The sequence below is a fragment of the Halichoeres trimaculatus genome, unplaced genomic scaffold, assembly GCF_033239565.1.
Source record: "Halichoeres trimaculatus isolate MK-OKI-2021-1 unplaced genomic scaffold, fHalTri1.1 fHalTri1_scaffold_1, whole genome shotgun sequence".
Taxonomy (NCBI): domain Eukaryota; kingdom Metazoa; phylum Chordata; class Actinopteri; order Labriformes; family Labridae; genus Halichoeres; species Halichoeres trimaculatus.
Window position 1 is genome coordinate 4004511 of NW_027437179.1, and position 19834 is coordinate 4024344.

Sequence of the window (19834 nt, forward strand, 5' to 3'; positions counted from 1 at the left end):
GAATTGTTTTAATTTTCATCAGTATCAATCAGATTAAAACTGTAGAAAAGTCTGCTGTTTTTAATGTCAGTATTTATCTAAACCTTAGTAATTATGTGATCTGCTCCATTAAGTCCGCTCTGTTTTTATGGCTTTTGTTGTGGTAGCAAGCACCAGCGTGCACTGCCTGTCATGTTCAGATTTCTGTATTGGGCTTAGGTGTGTAATTTATTTACACAACCAAAGAAAAAGATGACAGGGGAATAACAATCCATAATGACGGAGTTTACCGTTTAAGTTTGGTCATGTACAGGCAGAGCGGACGCCAAGCCTGACACACTCCATTAGGAACACCCATCAAGACAACATATTACCCACAGAGCACAGCGCAACATGAAACAGCTTTAAACTGGACTGACAACACAATTCTTAGACAGCATATTAGCCCAACAAGCTAGCTCTAGTTTACTTCCTTACATGGCATGTTAGCTTAGCCCTTTACTGCCTCAATTGATTTATAAATTTTATATATATATATATATATATATATATATATATATATATATATATATTCTGAGCAATATATAGCACATAATGCATTTGCCATGACCCTTGGTCTGTGTAGAGTATAAAATAACAGACATTAGTGGGATACAAATGTCATCTCAGCTGCATCAAGACCTGATGTGGAATATTGTAAACTCAAGAAAACCGTCATTAAGGGGTCAAAAAGCTAGCTCTAGCTTACTTTCTTACTTTTAATGACTGAGTGGGTTAAAGTTTGCGTTTGTTATGTCCAAATGTTAAAAGAAGCCCTGAATTATTTTTTTAAAAATGTACCTCTTACTCCACTAAATTCAAATGAAACCTGAAAAATATCTGTTTTTTATTTTTTTTTTTAAAGTTATTTCTCAGATTCAGATTATGGGCTCTAATTTTCGTGGCACAGCTCAGGGTGCGCAAGCCTGGCGCACCCCGCGCAGTGTTAATTTCGTGCGACGCACCACTGTGCGCTGCCAGTTTGACAACTTGGTAGACCGTCTGCGCAGGGATGGGTGTGACTGCGCACCGGGGGGAATTGACGGCACCAGGGGGAGGTGTCGGCAGATTCATGTTGCTGCAGTGACAATTTTGTGCCAAAAACAGTGCGCTGAAAGCTCGCCAGCTCCAACCTGGTCTATCCTCGGCGCAAAGCGGAGTGCACCCCACGCAGCTGTAATTTGGTGACAGGCGCACATGTGCGGGCGGGCAGGTGCGCCTGCGCTTGCACCTGGTCTACGAAATTAGAGCCCTATAATGTAAAATAGGATGAATACATTATTTGTCAAAATATCTGTAGCATTTGCCCTGGGAATTCACAAGGTATCCAGTTACAGTCAAGTTAACAAGATTACTTCCAGCTGGCAATGAAAAGGGGAACACAATAATGCATTTTTAAATAAAGGTACAAGTGTTATGCTGTGAAAGGTAAATTTAGCAAAAAACTTCTTTCATGTTTTCCTCCAGACTAAAGTCTGATGTGTTCATACTCTAGCTTCAGTAACTTGTTTGAGGGTCCATCTGTTGTTGCTTAGTGTCGAGAACAGAGGAGGCCTCTTATTCCACTGTCCTCATGAGTCTAAAAAACAAGCTCCTCATTTTTTATAATCTCATCTTAAAATGCTCCAAAAGCTTAATTCTGCTGTCGGATTGGCTAGATTTTTCCTCTGGAGGACGAACCCCCAGACCCTCTGACTTTATCCACTTTTTTTTCCCCTCTAATTTAACCAATTTAAAGTTTTATGTAGAGCACCTGTTGCATCTGTTTTTCTGGGGCATAGGCATAACATTCAAATCTTTCAGCCCAGATCTTAAGCTCAGGAAAAGAAAAACCCATTAAGTTCTATTCGTTAAACAGAAAACACCTCGTTTTTTTTTTTTCTCTGGCTTTAAACCCTGAATTTACAACAAGGCAGTCATTTGTCCTCCTTCTGTTGTTCTCAGGAAGCCTCACGTTCAGGTCCAGTGATGACGGAAAATGTGAGAGGTGATGAAAATGATGAAGGTTACAGGATCTCCATAATCTCTAAACAAATATTTGGTGACCAGAAATCAAAGAGTTGTGAAGCTGTTGAGCGTTATTCCAGCAGCTTCCGATGCAGCTGTCCATGAAATGTTGGCGGAGGCTGGAAACGCTGATATAGCATTAAAGAGGGGGGTTAAGTGTCTTTACCAGCCAGTCCTTGCCTTTGAGTGACATTTGAGTGATAATCATTCTTGAAAAAATGGTAAAATATGGTGAGCTATAAAAATAAATGGCCTATTTAAGTGGAAGGCCAGATTGAATCTTGCATACACCATAAACCTCCAGGAGAGCACCTGAAATGAAGATCTCCAGGCGTCTTTGCTGCGTCTGTCCCTACAAACCATCTTTACATGTTGGTCACCACCCCACCTGTGTTAGAGCTCGTCTTCCTGAACATATCCTGAAAATATCATTTGTAGAGACAGTGATCTGCAGGCTTAAAATGACTCCGGACAGGAAATTTGTCATTCAGTGTACGGGCAGCGCACAGCTGCTGGATTATTATGGTGTACAGACAGCGCGTTGTTTTTCTGGTGAGGAGCTGGCATAAACAAAAACATAAATCAAATGAGTGGACGCTGTGTACTCCAAAATCTGGCTCTGCTTTTAGGTTTAGAGCTGTTCGATGCCCGACACACAAATAGTGCTAGAAGAATTCAAATGTTTATCCTTCATCAGAGCATTTGAATGACAAATCAGGAAGTCTAGCTTCTCTGACGGCCTGTGATGGAGGCATCAGAGAAACTTTAACAACTGGAAACAGAGCTGGGAATGTGCTTTGAATTAGTTAAGGGTTACAGCCTCTGAAACAGACTGACTTTCAAAATGACAAAACGAGATGATAAAAAGGAAACAGTTAAAAGAAAACCACACAAAATCATAAAATTTTCTCGTCTTTCTTTCTTCTGTGTGCTACATTTTGAATTTGATTTTATTTATTTGATCTGGATGATGCAGTTTATCATGGTTTCATAACAAGGCATGAATCTGCTGTGCTGCACAGAGTTTTTAGCAAGTGCTAGTTTCCAGCTCTTGTCCCTAGTTGGGCCTTTGAGTAACTAGATCATAAAATGTACATTTACCAGCAATAAAACTGCAATAAATAAACAAATAAATAAATAAATAAAATAATAATAATAATAAAAAGTTTATAGAATAACAGAAAAATTATAATAATTTAAAAAATCAGAAAAAAACCAAACCAATTCAAACAGAAAAGTTAAAAACATCTTACGGTCACTCTTTTCTCCAAAACACTAGTTGCTCTGTAACGGTCGGAACTCAATAGAAGTTGTCTCCATGGTGCAGCATAATTTCTGACAGCTGAGCACGGAACAACCAGACATGCTGCTTACAGTTTGAATTAGTGATAAAAAAAAACCCAACTTGTATGAACGAATGAATAAATGGAGCTTAACGCTGCTTCAGTTGCCAAAATGCACAAGCATATGTCTTTGAGCACAGGGAAGGTGTTTGAACCGTTCAGGATGTTTTTCTTTGCTCCTGTTCTGGACGGAGGCGAGCTGCACAAATACTACCCTCCTTTTTGTTTTTAGATGAACTAATGTCATGATCAATGACATGACTGTAGGTTATTTTTGATTTGATACAGTATGTACTACACTTGTTGGATTCATTTGAAATGAGTTTCTTTGAAACGCTTCACTCTATCTAAATGAGCACCATGTTTTCAAAGCGACTCTCAGAACGTTCTTTGTTTGCTGAAATGAAGCCTGTGCCAATTGAAACCAGTCTGTGAGTTTCATCCTGCTCCATCATTGAATTAAAACCATTTGAAATCACAGGAAGAGTGTGGATGTGGATTTAGTGGCACGGATCACATCGTCACTGATGAGTGCAACAGAATGAACCTGTCCACACCAACAGCCTGCTCTTCATCGCTGTCAGACGCGCCAGACTGCCAGACGTGCGTTTGTTCCCAGCTCAGAAATTCACAGAGATGTGGATACTTGGATTAGGAAAATCTTCATCGCCCCTCAGGGGAAGCTTGGTTTGCAACAAAGGTCTACACAGTCAATTCATCCATAAAAAAGGCTCTAGACAGAAATGCATACAAATAAAACAAAACTACCATGGATTTACCATGATGGGCGTGAGTGAGATAAGGGACAAAGACCAACAGTCCTCGGTCAAAGTAGCAGTCAACAATCTTAAAATCGTCTTCGCTAAGGTGTCATTTTGCGTTTTACCATCTGATTGAGTTACCTAGTTACCTTAAATCCTCTGCTGTGGTTGCGTGATCGGCTGTGATTGACGGCGTGATTCGAATCTTTGATCTTTTGGGTACAGATTTGATTTAACTCCTAATTCTTTGTGATTCTGGTTTTAGCTTTTTTGAGGGGCCATATTGTCCCAAAAGATGCACATCAAGTGTGAGTCAGTTTTAAGGATTTCTTCAGGAGATCTGATGTAAAGTTACTAGATAGTTAAAGAAAAACAGCCCTCTGCTGGAAAGAAGCAGTAACTTTTAGTCAACCCAGCTCATAAACAAAAAATGAAATTAAGGATTTGAATTAGAAAAAAAAAACTGAACAAAAGGTGATTTCAGAAAGTGAAACAAAAATATCTCAAAACTATTGTGAATTGATTTTTTTCTCCTACCCCTCGTGGTTATTGTTACACCATTGTCATGACGTGGATGTTTCAAGAAAAGAATGACCTTTTCAATTTCACAACTTATTTACAATCTACAGAGGCATAATGGATTTACTTGAAAATACAGTTTAAAAGATAGTTATATATATATATATATATATATATATATATATATATATATATATATATATATATATATATATATATATATATATATATATATATATAAAACCCTTTCGGGCTCAAATTAAGTTTTAGTGTCAGAAAAAAATCAGATATTTGGGGGAAAGTATTATATGAGGTAGTTTTATACAATTCTGACTTTTTTTGTGAGACAGACCTGTACATGCAGTGCATTGTGGGATGTTGCACGCTGTAAAAAAGCTACCCCTTGGGAAAAAGCCAGAGGAGACAAAATCTACTTTTTGGCGCATACTGTATCTATATTTCCAGGATTCATCTTATGCAGTTTTTGGTTTCAAATTCATGGAGGTTGGTAGTGAAACTTACATGAAATTGATGCCTTGAAAATCTGTTTCAGTGAAACCAAGGAGGCAGCCATGTTTCAAGTGACACAGCTCTACCAGTTGGTGGGATAGTGGGAAACTGTCTGTTGCTAATGCACAACTAAGATCTGCAGAGGTATTTCTTAAAAGAAAGGCTCATAAAATGTGGATGTGGAGTAATTAGGTAACAAGCAGTTAGCTGTTGCAGCTGTGTCTGCAACATCTGCCCTGAGAGGGTTGAGACGCTGTGAGGAGGATCTGTTTTAGCTGGACTGCCTTGCCGTCTTCTGACCCAGAGTCTCACGCACATTGTCTTAAAGATGAGACTTTAACCAGGCGTATGTTTGTTTTGAAACAATTTCCATTGTTCAAGTCAACTTTTTACCAGATACAACACAACAAGGTAAGGTATTTATCAGTACAGTTACTTAGCACTGTTGTTTGAAACGTGACATCAAGCAAACGTAAGTTAGTACTGTATGTCTGTACGGCTGTATTTAGCACTACTCGTAGCCCAGTGTTATGATGTGTCTGTAGGCTAACTTGAAATCAAGCTAACTGTCAGTTCAAACAGTAGTTTAGTAGCTGACCATTGACGCTACTGACAACCTGATGCTGTGAGACATGTTGGTAACATGTAACGTGAGTAAATCCTGGTTTTGTCCTAAAATCATTTTCAGCAGAGAAAAACACAGATCTCTCTTCTTACTTCTAATCATCATCAGCTGGTGTGGTGTTGGCATTGTTGGAAAACTAGGTGCTTTTTCCCTCACCTTGTTTCCTGGTGTTTGTTGATGATGATAAGAGATGACGAAGAATGACTCAGTTCTCAATTTGATACTGAGATTTATTGATTACAAGCCGAAAAATGTGCGACAGATCTGTGGTTCTTTTTACCCATCCCTCATCACAGACATTCATTGGGTAAAAGAACCCACTTTCTTATTTCCTGAACCCACTTTAATCAACCTGGTCCTGCTCAACCCGATCGGGAGGCTACGAAGTAGCATTCCAAAATAACCTATATTGGTGCTGATAATGTCAGGTTAAAGTGTAGAACACAATTGAGGTATATATCTAGAAGAGAGACTTTTTCTAGATCACTTTGAAACTCCTCACAGCCCCTTGAAGTGAACAATCCACTGGAGGTTCCAGCTCCTCCCCCCTCCTTCCATCGAGTACCTGTTCATCCTGAAATCAGCTTTGTGCTCCATGAGGTCGCTTAAACTGAAAGATGTGATTCATTACGTGTCATTGAGATATCAAATTTTCATCAATGCTGAAATAAAGTTGTTCCAGCACAGACAGACGTTCTAAACAGAGCTGTTAAGGAGAGCTCTCACTTCTGTTCCTCCTTTCAATCTCATCAAACATCTGAGGCTCTATGCAACAAAAAGACTTTAGGAAAGCAGAACCAGGCTCTCATCTCTTTTAAAGAGAGTATTTTTATTCTAATTTTACGTTCCACAGTCTGCATAATGACCCTGCAGCACCAAACCTGGAATTAGACCTCAGAAAATATCTGACACGTCTTTCTTAAAGAGTCTCAGAGCTGTTGGTTAAAGTGCTCTCATGGCTTCAGAGGAGATTTATGTTTAAAGAAATAATTAAAGGCTGCTTAATTGACTTGTCCTGCAGTCAATATGACATATATTAACTGACCTTATAGTCTTCTTCATAAATCAGTGAGCCCAATAATTTTACATTCAGATCACTCGGAGCTGAACTAATCAGTAATCTCATTTGAAAGTGGATTAGTTGCAGTTTTGCGACGAGCGGGCCCTCAGAGGGGGCACTGGTGTCTGCACTGCTGCTCACAGTGACTGGAGAATATGCTGCATGTAATAAAGCAAGGTTAATTAAGGTTAATTTATCACGTTTAGAGAATGTGTAAGGATGTATTTGAGACTATACATCATCTGATGTCCTAAAGAGGCGTCTTAAAAGCGCAGTCGCGAAACCAATTTGATGCCAAAGCACGCAACCTAAGCAGGCAAAATAAAAGAGACAAAGACGGAACAGGGAGAATAATTAAAGACAAAAAGAATCAATTTTCAAATGTTGTTTTGTAAATGGAACGAGGCAGGCAAGAAGAATTGATTTCCCCCTCCCACACGTGATATCAGTGCAGACATGAAGCCTTCCTGTGATGTATGAATCACATTCGCCGAGCTGGAGCAGGATTTACTTCATTAGTGCAGTCAGTCATAGGAAGTCTACATGGCCTGTTATTGTTTCCATCAATTGTAAAAATAAAAACGACTTTAGCTCTTTTGTTTCCTTTGTTTTTATACCAGAGCAGCTTTGAAACGCTGAGTGCTGCCGGTGGGCGTGATGAATGAAAGGTAACCTGATTACAAGCGGAGCTATTAAAATCCCTCATGTGTGACCCGCAGCAGCAACCCTCTCTGCTTAGCAGCAGGGCTGCAGATTGCTGTTTGCCTCATATTAGTGGGTGTGTGTCACTATTGATTTCAACTCTTTTTTTTTCTCATAATGCATTAAGCTCATGCAGGACTTCCATTCATTATTGGGAATATACAATGACCGGAGCGGGGAGGGCTAATAGTCCTGATTCTTTTCATTTTCTTATAGCCCAAACTGTTTTTTTTTTTTATTGTTGTTGTTGTTGTTGTTATTTTGTTTTACTGGTTGGCAGTGCGGGCTGCACGGTGGTGCAACGGTTAGCGCTGCAGCCTCACAGCAAGAAGGTCACCGGTTCAATTCCCCACCTCGGCCGGTGGGTCTTTCTGTGTGGAGTTTGCATGTTCTCCCCGTGCATGCGAGGGTTCTCTCCGGGTACTCCGGCTTCCTCCCACAGTCCAAAAACATGCTTACCAGGTTAATTGGTCACACCAAATTGTCCCTAGGTGTGAGTGTGTGCGTGCATGGTTGTCTGTCTGTGTCAGCCCTGCGATTGACTGGCGACCAGTCCAGGGTGGACCCTGCCTCTCGCCCAATGATTGCCGGGATAGGCTCCAGCCACCCGCGACCCTAAACAGGATAAGTGGTATAGAAAATGGATGGATGGATGGATGGTTGGCAGTGCAGTGGCAGGTAATGCCCTCTTTCAATTCATTTGACATGTTCTACTCAATTTGACTTTTAAAAACCTATGTAGAGAGAAAAAGAACAAAGGAAAAGTTCAAATATTTGTATTAATTTATGTATTTATTATTTTGGCAGGCATTAGCTTCACCATTGACCAAAAACAAAGGTGGAGCTAATGACACAGCAGGTGCTTTTTTTTCTCTGCTACTCAAACAAAGAGTCTGACTCTGTCCGCCTGTCCCCTTCATCTTCCTGAAGTTTTGTCTCTTAATGCATGCTGTTATTTAGTTTGTCTTTACTGTTGCTGGTTACTGTTGACAGAGGCAGCAGATCTGAAACTTCTCTTGCAACATCAGAGTCTTTGGGTTCTGGCTCTGCCATGGGAGTGCCTGAAATCTCCACACTAGAGACTAGGAATGATGACTTTTTGTTTTTACTTCTTTTCTTTCTTTGTTTAACTGCTCAATTTGGAGCATGTGGCCCCGATCATACATATGCAGAACGTGAGGTGAAGAAGTGCAGCAGGACAGTTGTGGAGGGAGGTGTGTGTGTTGTGTCCAGGGCTTGACATAAACTCTTTTGCTCACCAGTCACTGTGGCTAGTGGTTTCCCAGAGTTACTAGCCACTCAGCATTTTCACTAGCCACAATTGTGACATGGTAAAGTTGACTTGAAAAGATTTACAACCTTTTTAAATGTAAATGACCTCTGTGCACACAATTAAAGACTAAATAAATCAGGTATTCAGCTCTGAAATGGTTGTACTCCTTAAATATGAAAATATGCAGACTATTGAAACAAAGTAACATATAGAAGTCACAATGGGCCATAAGTTTCATTTATTTTGAATGATTTGGTTTGTTTACATTATTTCCAGAGTGAACTTTTTACATATAACTTTGATAAGTGTTAGTATATCAGGAGGTTTAAATATTGTTCCTACAGCTCCTTATATCTATGACCAGTTTCTCTTCTCTACATGCGCTTCTCCACGCCCACCCCCTCCCCTCCCCTGCTTTAGGTGAGTGTTACTGGTGAGATCGGTGCAGGGTGAGATTAAATGAGCTCCTTCCAATAAATGTCACTCACTTTTAAAAAGTTATGGGAGTTTTGACGTTGGTTTTTGACTTAAAACCCGGAATCTGTTTACAATAGAGAGCAAAGAAGAACCAAGTAAACTTTTTAAATCACATTTTCAGGGGCCAAACACCGGGAGCTGTCACAGTGTCCAAGACGGAGGCTAGAGACGAGCGCGTCTGGGCGCCTGTCAGCAGTTATGTCAGCAAAGGACTTTGGGAATGGACCAATGAGCTAGCACTTTGTGCAGGCAGTGCTCATAAGAGTTGTAGTGTCATAGTCTCATACTGCAATGGGTTTAGTATTTCAGATGCTGTTTCTGAAAACTACAATTAAATCATTCAACCCGCCAAAGTGGCTAGTAGGAGTTACAGTGCAACCCCCCCACAGCTGAATTTCACCCGCATTTGGTGGGTTGGCGGGTGTTGATGTCAAACTCTGGTTGTGTCCATGGTGAGCAGAGGCAACAGAGTTGGAGGATGTGCCTGTGGCATTCTACGGTTCTGCTGTGTGGGAGCACTTTGGATTTGGTGTGAGCTCCGATGGATAAAACCACGGCTGAGTGTTACCAATTTAGGGACTTTGTAGCTATATTAAGCATATTTTCAGACCCCTCCAGCAACTTTTTTTTCAAAAAGGCGACTAGCGAAAAATCTAGTGACTTTTCTGGAATTTAGAGACTCTGACGTGAAAGCATGTTTTGATCTTACTCTCCTCTAAGAGCAGCGGGTGCTGCTGAGCCCCTCCCTATCCAAAACACTGACATGCAGACCTCTTCACTCACAGCTGCAGCCAGAGCAGGCGACTGCATGCAAATGAATTGTGCATGTGTCTGGTTCTTTTGGATAAAGAAGAAAGGTTGATATTTGTATATTATTGAAAATAAACAAGAATCGACAGAGCAAAGTTCTTGTAAAGTTCTAAATATAGTTTTGGTGTTTTTCGTTTTTTATTCCTACCTACTTGCTGTCTCTCCCACGTTATTTCTCTACTACAGCATCCATGACAAGTACATGCAAATTACTTATTATGCAAGTTAGGCAATGGCATCATTCAGTGACTTTTGGGGACTTCTGTGACAGCCAGTAGTGACTCTCCTTTAACATGAGGAGCTGGCATGTTGAAACTAGAAACCTCTCACCCAGCTTCAATGATGTATCAAATGTCAAAATGTCTCATTCTTTCTGGTACCACATGACTGCATGGCAGGATTAAAAAAATCTGTTACCAGGCAATTATTATTAGGGTGTTAAAAACATACCGTGACTGCAAAGCTGTGAAAAGATCAGATTCATGGATTTTGTAACAGTTTCATCGGCAGTACGGACAAATCCTGATGTTGGGGTACACATGTTTACTGGATCGCACAGCTGGGCTCAGAAAAAAGCAGCACAACACCCCAGCCTCGCTCTGTCCAGACTACCAGCAGGTGTTTGTGAGAAAAAAAAATCTTCCCCATCCTGTGGGATTGAGCCTGAATGTATCATCCTCATCCATGTCAGACTGATCACCCGTGAGCAGTCTCCTTGGATATGATCTGGGTGATGAAGGGTGATAACTCTTTAGCTCTTGCGTTGTGTGTTTTGAGTTTTTGGATCAATACGCTTTTGTTTATGTTCATCCTTTGGAGACTTGTTTCCAGTCCCTCTCTATAATAAATAAACGTTTGGATTAATTTACACACAACACGACAGTAACAGCAATAAAATGCAATAAACAGAAGTCATCAAACAAACATGCATATAACCATTTCAACAGCACATTAAGTCTTAAAAAAAACAACGACTCTTTTTATGTTTGATCTGGTGTTGGAGTATTTTTAAGGATATTTAGTGATCACCTGTGGGCTTTTTTTTTTCAGAGAGCGTACTCTTCTCTTAAGTGTCAGAGTGACTACAGAGTCTGACTTTCCTGACAAACACAGTTCACCTCCTGGTCTTGCCTGAAACAAAATGAATACACTAATCCACCCCCCCACCCCCTTCCCCCAGTGATTAAGGCTCTCAGTTTGCTCCGTCTGTGATGGGCACAGCCCTCAGCTGCCCCAGAAACTTTACACACTGAAACTATTGAGTTTTGTCAAGCTTCAACCCTTCAACCCTTTTTGACCTTTTCATACTCAGACATGGTGGTTGCAAACAAACAACTACAACAACAACAACAACAACAAAGACATAAAAAAAGAATTTAAAAAAAACATGCACTCACCAGTCATGTTGAGATCCTGTTCATGATGCTAATTGCCTTTCTGGTAACACTTTACTTGACGCTCCTCTGTATAACGCATTATGAGTACATTTATAAAGCATTATAATGTCATTATAGCGATGTATAACTACAGTTATAAACACTCATTAATGATCACAATGCTTTAGAACAATAATATATACTTATATTCATGATATGCTTATAAACGTCTATATCTATCAATATAAACACCCATAAATCTTAATAAGTCTGTATAAAAATGTGCTTAACACATTATAGAGCATTTTATAATGGCTGATAAAATCAAGTACTATAAACCTTTATGATGGATGGTCCCTTGCTAACTGATTTTTGTTGCAAGGATCAAAGGGTATTATGATTATCATAGTTGTTATGGATTAATCTCTTTTCATTGTCTTATAATCACTGCTATGATGCATTATAATCACTGGTATAATGCATAATAATGTGATTATCAGTTACTCTAAATGCTCATTGAGTGCTTCAGGTAAAGTGATGAAACTGTTCAGGTATAGGCTAATGTTACATAATACAAGCTAGTCAAAAACCACTAAAAGTGGTTTCCTTGAAGAAAAATACACATCTTTCAATTTATGCAAGAACAACACAAAACTTTGCTAAACTTTTTTTTTATTATCAAACTTAGCATCAATAAAGCTCTTTAGAATGTCTTATAATCACTTTAAACTCACAACGTTTATAAGCATATCATGAATATAAGTATCATCCATTTTGTATGTGGGCATTGTCAGTGAGTTGCTAATAGTTAAAATGTATTATAATACCTGACCTTGTAAGCGATGATAAAATGCTGTATAGTGTGTTATGATTATTGTTATAAAGCATTATGATCATTTATGAGTGTTAATAACTGCAGTTTCACAGCGCTATGATGACATTATAATGCTTTATAAATGCACTCATGATGCGTTATACAGAGGAGCGTCAAGTAAAGTGTTACCCTTTTTTTTTTACCTGAAAAAAAGTAACATTCTGAGGAACATGAAGAAAAATAAGAAAATGCTCCACCTTAAAGGGATAGTTCGGATTTTTTGACATGACCCTGTATGGCATCCTCATCTGTCAGCGTCCTGTGACCGGAGATCTGGTGCGGTTTTGGTCCAGACGAAAGTAGTCCGGCAACATGGCTGGGGTCATGAAAATAAAGCGTTTTTCCTCTCAAAACAATTTGTGTTCAAAAGAGTGATACATTTGCATCACAAAACTGCAAACCTGAAAAAAGTCAGACTCCGTTATCGCTTGGCACTACTTTCTGCTGCGTATGACTGCACTTCACCTCTGTTGGCATGACTTCATACTTCTGACAAGTGCACCACCATTTGTCTATCACTCTCTCTTTCACGGCTCCAGCTGTGGCTCCAGCTGTGGCTCCAGGAGTGACATGACTGTGCCTCGTCTCTCCACCCGTTCTAGATCCACCTGACGATTTTCAGCATCAGTTAATTCGGGTTCATGAAGATATCCCCTTGGCTCTGTGCTAAATGTAACGTCATCTTCATCATGAGAGTAGTAAGACATGTTATCGTTAACTTTTTTAAGTTGTAATGACGTTGCCAACGCGGGCTGGAAAGCTGGATGCACCGCACGGCGCAGTGATACGCAGCAGAAAGTAGTGCCAAGCGATAATGGAGTCTGATTTTTTACTGGTTTGCAGTTTTATGATGCAAGTGTATCACTCTTTTGAACACAATTTGTTTTGAGAGGAAAAACGCTTTATTTTCGTGACCTCAGCCATGTTGCCGGACTACTTTCGTCTGGACCAAAACCGCACCAGATCTCTGGTCACAGGATGCTGACAGGGGTAAGACAGCGCTGATGCACGTAACTACAGATGAGGGTGCCATACAGGGTCATGTCAAAAAACCCGAACTATCCCTTTAAGACTGCCAGTAACTGTCAAAGAGGAGCTGCTGGCTGTGTGAGAAAGGTGACGTATTTCCGCTGTGAGACTAATGTAGTTCTCCTGGTTGACATATGTTTCACCTTTAATGTGAACCACTCAGTTTTTAGCTTTAACCTCTGAAGACCCAAGCTTTGTCTGGTGTGCAATTTTTAATTCCCCTTACTATCTGAGATAAGTAAGACCTAATAAGTAAAATAACTAAACTTGGTCTTTGTGCAGGAATTTTGATTTTATTTTATATAAGTTTTCTGTTAGTTGTTTGTTATTAGTGTTATTGTACTTAAATATGCTTTTTTTCACTAAAATGGGTGTAATGTTGTGATTTCCCCAGGAGATGATGTGGGCAGTGTCCCTGCACTGCAAAAAAATGGAATCTTAACAAGTGTTTTTGTCTTATTTTCAGTAGAAAATGCCTTTTGAGACTTAATATGAGCTGACCAGTCCAGAAAAATGTCTGGTTTTGAGTTATTTAAAGACAAAATGAGGTCTGATTCGCTCGTAACAAGTGAAAAAAATCTGCCAGTGGAATAACAGAAAAGTTTCTTGTATTAAGACATTTTTCTAGTTTAAAGCAAATATTCAGGGAAATTTTTCTTGTTCCATTGGAAAAATCTTCTTACTTGTTACAGCAATTCAGACCTCATTTTTGTCTTTAAACAACTTGAAACAGGACATTTTTCTGGACTGGTCAGGTGAATGAGACTCAAATCAAATATAGCAGGACAATTTTTACATAGAATAAGATAAAAACACTTGATAAGATTTCATTTTTTTGCAGTTTGAATGTGGCTAAAAGGTCAAAGATTAAAAAAAAAATAAAATAAAAGGATCATGGGTCTGAGAGGAAGAAATGTAGTGTCCACATATGTGGACACAGGGTCTTAAGAGGTTAATGAGGGAGGGAGGGAGGGAGGGAGGGGACATGTTTGGATATTTTATTGAATATGTAGGAAACATTGGGAACATGTGGACAAACTATATGATTTAAGGAAATTCTGCTCCTTATTTTTCCTGAAATGAAGCGTTCCAATTGATATGCCTTTATGATTCAGATAGGATCGAGTGTCTTTCTAGAATATCTCCTGATTCTTAAGATGGCACAGCATATGACCTGCTCTGAGTATATAAAAATGAAAATCTTCACAGTGTATTTTATTTTGTTAACATCTGATCCTTCCTATGTGGTCCACAAACATTTGCTCTACTCGCACATGTTTATTTTTTTCCATCTCTATTTTCCAACTTTTCATCTTTTACATTCATTTATATTTTCAACATGCATTTACTTCTTGCAGTGCATCACTCCTTAAAATCCACAACTCTTAAAACTAGTTAAAAGTTAATGGTCCTTGTCCTATAACGGGGACACGTTTTGTCTTAGATCTGACGCCTTCATAGTGAACTCAGGGAGGAGGACTGTGCCTCAGGAAAACCACAGGATGTTTATCAGCAGAAAGTGTCGCCTCTGTAAAACGCTCCTCACTCCCAGGTGCAGAGAGGGTAATGGTGTTACTGTGTTTGAATATCATTTGTTTATGAGGGCGGCGCAGCAGTTCAGTGGTTTACATTTCAGTCTCAAACACTGCGTGGGTTTGAACTCAGCCCTCGGAGCTTATGAAGACTGTGGGGTCAAGCCTCGGTTTCTTCCATAAGTGCCGGAAAAGAAAAGCCGGGACCTTTCTGGTGCTTTTGGTCTGAGCCGTGCTTATTTGTGTGAGCTCTGTAATAATCTGTTATCTGCTCACCTGTTGTAGAAAAACCGAGCTGCCTCCGGCTCCCAGTGGCCTGACTCCCAGCAGAGGCAGGGATATACACTAGAGATCAAAATTAGAGAACAATTTATAAACACTTGTTTTTTTCCAAAATAATTTAATCCTCAATGCTCAACATTTAAAGGATTCTTTGTGGTGGCAATGCCATACCACTGGAACAGTGTTTTACATCAAAACATAAAGCATTGACAAAAACAACTTAATTTTGTAAAAAACATGATGATCAAAATTAAAGAACAGCAATGCCTGTAGTACAAAGAAAGATAATAACATCATTTTATGGAGGTTACAATGATCAAAACTTAGTAGGAAGTGTACAGGCCTTTGCTGTGAATTACTTCAGCACATCTACGACCACAGGACATAACCAGTCTCTCACACTGCTCTGGTGTGATTTTGGTCCACTCTTCTTTCAGTCTCTTCCACAGTTCAGTGATAGTAGTGGGTTTCTTGGTCATAACTTTGTCTCCAAGGATTTTCCAGAGGTTCTCTATTGGGTTTAGATCCGGACTCTGGGCTGGCCAATTCATTGCTTCAATGTTTTCACTTTTAAGGAACTGCTTTACTTGTTTTGCTGTGTGACAAGGGGCGTTGTCCTGCATGAAAATTGCTGGCTGATTGGGTGATGAATGCAGGTAAGGAATCAAATGCTGTCGAAGGAGGCTTTTATAAACATTTGCATTCACTCGGCCATGTAGCTGTATTAAAGGCCCAACTCCCGTTGCAGAAAACACTCCCCACACCATAACACTTCCTCCTCCACCTTTCACTGACTTCTTTACACACTTTGGGTTCAGTCTTTCCCCAGTCCGACGCCGAACATAATGTTTTCCGTCAGACCCAAACAAATTAAACTTGCTTTCATCACTGAAGTGAACTTTGGACCAGTTTTCTTCTGTCCACACAACATGTTCCTCAGCAAAGGTTAGTCTAGCCTTTTGATTCTTTCTGCTAATGAGAGGTTTGGTCACTGCAGGGTGGGCTTTCAGTCCAAATGTTCTCAAACGTCGAGACACTGTATGACGAGATATTGTCTTACCCTGTTGGTCACTGAACTGGCGAGCAATTTCAGCTGCAGTGTTAAACCTATTGCCCATGGAGGTTCTCCGTATTATCCTGTCCTCTCTTTCAGTTGTCTTTTGTGGACGACCAGCCTTCTTGGTGGACTTAAATGAATTTGTGGCTTTGAAGAGATGTAATATTCGGGATATCACAGATTTGGAACGGCCAACTTCTCTTGCTATTGCTGACAAGGTCATCCCTTTGGTCTTCATCTGGACAACCTGCTGCCGGAGGGTTTCTGTGACTTTAGAACGGCTTGCCATCTTGTGAAGTCAGTGAAAACTGCAAGATAGGCTGCCAGTTAAATAGGGTTTGTCAGATAATTAAGGATATTGGCACCAGGTGCCAGACTAACACCAATTACTGGGAGGGATCTGAAAGTGTTCTCTAATTTTGATCAGTGTCCTTTTTTGAATATCTGATTTAAGTTTTTTATTCTGTGTTTCAGAATAAATTTAACCCGTGCAATATGCTCAAAAAACTGACCCTGAACTTGTGTTTGAATACATTTATGAGAGGACAACGGAATGAGGTTTACATTTGTAAAATTGTGGCGTGTTCTCTAATTTTGATCTCCAGTGTACAGCCGTGAAATAAATTGCTGTTTCAGAAACCACTAGCTTTCGTGCCGTATGTGTAAATATATATATATATAAAGACATTAAAGCCTCTGATTTTGACTGACACTCTTCTTATATTTTCAGACCTGGAAAACTTCAAGACCCAAAGAAGAAGTTCTGTGTCAGTCCGTGAAGGACAAGGAGTGGTTCTACTGTGCGGCCCTCCACCACACTCTGGAGGTAAAATCCAACATTCTGCTTTTAAGCATGTTTTCAGTCACCTGAAAGTGCTTCTGGAAATGTTTCTGGCTGGGTATCAGCTCGTTGGAGAAGTTTCTGTTGTTTTTGGATCACAAGACCTTCACTTTGCTGGATGTTTGAGCACCAACGCGTCACTTTACACACAGCAGATCGAGCAGTACAGGAAGTGGGGCGTGAAAAACACGTAAAGACAGTCTGTTGATTTTTATAACTGAACAACCTGTTTTGTCACAAGATTTTATTTAACTTTACCACAACAAACTGTCAGAACGAGCATGAGTCAACAGGTTTGAGGTTCTAAAGCCCGAATGAGGAGAGGATCTTCCTATGGGCTGATTTTGCATCTGATCTGTTTATTTGCCTCACAATGACGTCAACTGAATTTGTTTTTTGATCCTCATTAGTTTACAAAGCTTGAGGTACATGGCAGTGGTTTAAAAAAACAAAACAAGATCAAATGTCTATAAGTCTGGATTATTACGACCATAAAGACTGGGGGGTTGCAAAGCTCTGTTGAAGGTTAGTGTGGAGTAGAGATCAAGGCCCGTAGGCACGCTTGGTCATTTCACAAACCCATTTGGCAATTATGGCATAATTCAAAGGAACCTCCTGAAAAACCCCGTCCAATGAAGGGCCTACCACTAATACACAGCAATAAACTTGGTGGTGATGGTGTCACTGAGAGAAGATCAAGGAAAAACATTTATCAACAGAAGAAACAGATATTTCATTCCAAGAACACAGAACGAACAAACAGCCGTTATCAGCCAGTCAGTCAGATAAAGAGAAAGGGAACGTTTGGATTAAGGTTTTACACAAAGTTAATGTGTGTGGTGTTCCTCAGCAGAAGACTTTAAAAATAAAATAATTGTCATGAAAACTGCTTTGAGGAACAAGCACCGCAGCAATGCTCCAGTAACTCAGTGAATAACTCTACAAGCAGCGGTTTGATGAACTCCAACATTTCACCATGTACATCTTGGAAGAACCCAGACACATAAAAGCAAAGAGTGAATAAAACTTGTAAAACTGATGACAGCAAGCCTCACCGGTTTGAGACTTTAGCCCCATTTCCACCGAGCAGTTCAGTTTGCTCGTCTTGGCAAGAAACGCGTTTTGTGGCGTTTCCATTGACTAACCCTGGGACAGGTCCCCTAATCACCGAGATGAGCCGTCCCAGTTTTTGGGACCCTTCTGTTGAGGTGCCAGACTAAACCAATCCGATCCCAGAAGGTGGAGCTAGAAACACTGCAGTCCGTTGATTGGTGGAAAGAATGGTAACTTCCTGTGTGACAGCAGCTACTGCATTTCCCCTGGTGGCACACAGCCTTTTCTGAAACAAAGCTTGATTGTTCTGTGTAACGAAAAGCTACATGCTAATCACAAAGAAGACAAGCTGTTGGATATCTTCTATTGCTGCTCTTTGTCTACTGTGTTGCGTTTTTCTTCTTTGTTTGATTTATTAGCGGAGTACACTGTGTCATGCTGCTGTTGAGTTACGCTATTACATTACTGATGTGGCTAATGGCTTCTGCCCACCAAGAAGGGCGCGTTTGGTTGTGGAAACATGAACAAGACTAGACTTAGCCAACTTGTACCAAACTTTACTGATCTAAACCAGACTGCTTGGTGCAAATGAGGCTTTCGATTGTCCCCCTTTTCTCATCTGTTACCTGAAAAATATTGTGTCTCCTCAATCTAAATTTGCTGTAATGCTCCTGATCGTCATACTTTTCCAAAGGGTTACTTTTGAAGATTACTTTGATTCTCAAATATCTGCTGTTTTTGCATATTTCCTCTTTATCCAACCGTTCCTTTACTGTTTGTTTGTTCTCTGATTGACTGGCTGATAAAAACTGTTTGTCCTTTTTGTATTCTCGTTATGAAATCTCCATTTCTTCTGGTCAAAAACGTTTTTTCATTATCTTCTCGTTGTCACACCACCACTCACCGGGTCTATCGCTGTTGGTGCAAAGGAGGCATGCACAATTTGTTGGATGGGATTTTCCAGGAGGCCTTCCCCTGAATTATGATGTGCACCTTTGTCACTGTCATGGTCATGATTATTTGCAGTCCTGCATGTGGCTAACGCTACAGCCAAACAGGCCATTCCATATCCGTACTTGGGACTAATGGCCCCATTTGTTTAATGACTGAACATGCATACAGGCCCAGGTTAGTTGGGCAAAGGGTTGTTAGATGGACACAAAAACACAAGCATCAAGAAAAAGAGCCTGAAAACCTATTTTTATACACTTATTTCTAAACAAGAATCTCTGAGAGGAGGACTTTGATAAAGCCATAAAGTCCATTTAACATTTACAAGAGCTCATCAGCTCCTGGATGCTGACTGGCTGTGAAATGTGGCCTGAATGAAGCCTGACAAAGATTTTATTGGTTTTCCTGCATTGTGTTGTCTGATTGCAGCAGATGTGTCTTTCACGGCCTCTTGTATTATCTTGCTGAAATTGCTGAATGCAACAGCTGCTTGAATTACATGTGTTTACAGATATCACTGAATCATGTCTGCTGTGCTAAGGACGCCGTGCCCGGATTTGATTGTAATTGTTTGGAGCTCGTATCCTTTTGGACCCTTTCCCGAGTGGAGGCTTGGCAAACTCTGTGACTCTGAAAATCGTGATTTATTTGCGAATAGTTGTGCTCACACATCTGGATGGGATTCTTCTCTCTGAGCTGTGAAACACATGCTTTACTGGAGTTTTTTCTACCTG

The 19834-nt window shown here is 40.1% G+C and overlaps 1 protein-coding gene across 4 annotated transcripts in view; it reads left to right on the forward strand.

Annotated features, from left to right (window-relative positions):
• Positions 1–19834, forward strand: part of LOC141789969 (contactin-4-like) — a 313441-nt gene that overhangs the window by 126985 nt on the left and 166622 nt on the right. For all 4 annotated transcript variants that reach the window (XM_074669582.1, XM_074669572.1, XM_074669591.1 and 1 more), the window contains exon 5: positions 16986–17081. In XM_074669582.1, coding sequence (XP_074525683.1) covers positions 16986–17081 — 96 coding nt within the window. The remainder of the gene's footprint in view (positions 1–16985; positions 17082–19834) is intronic.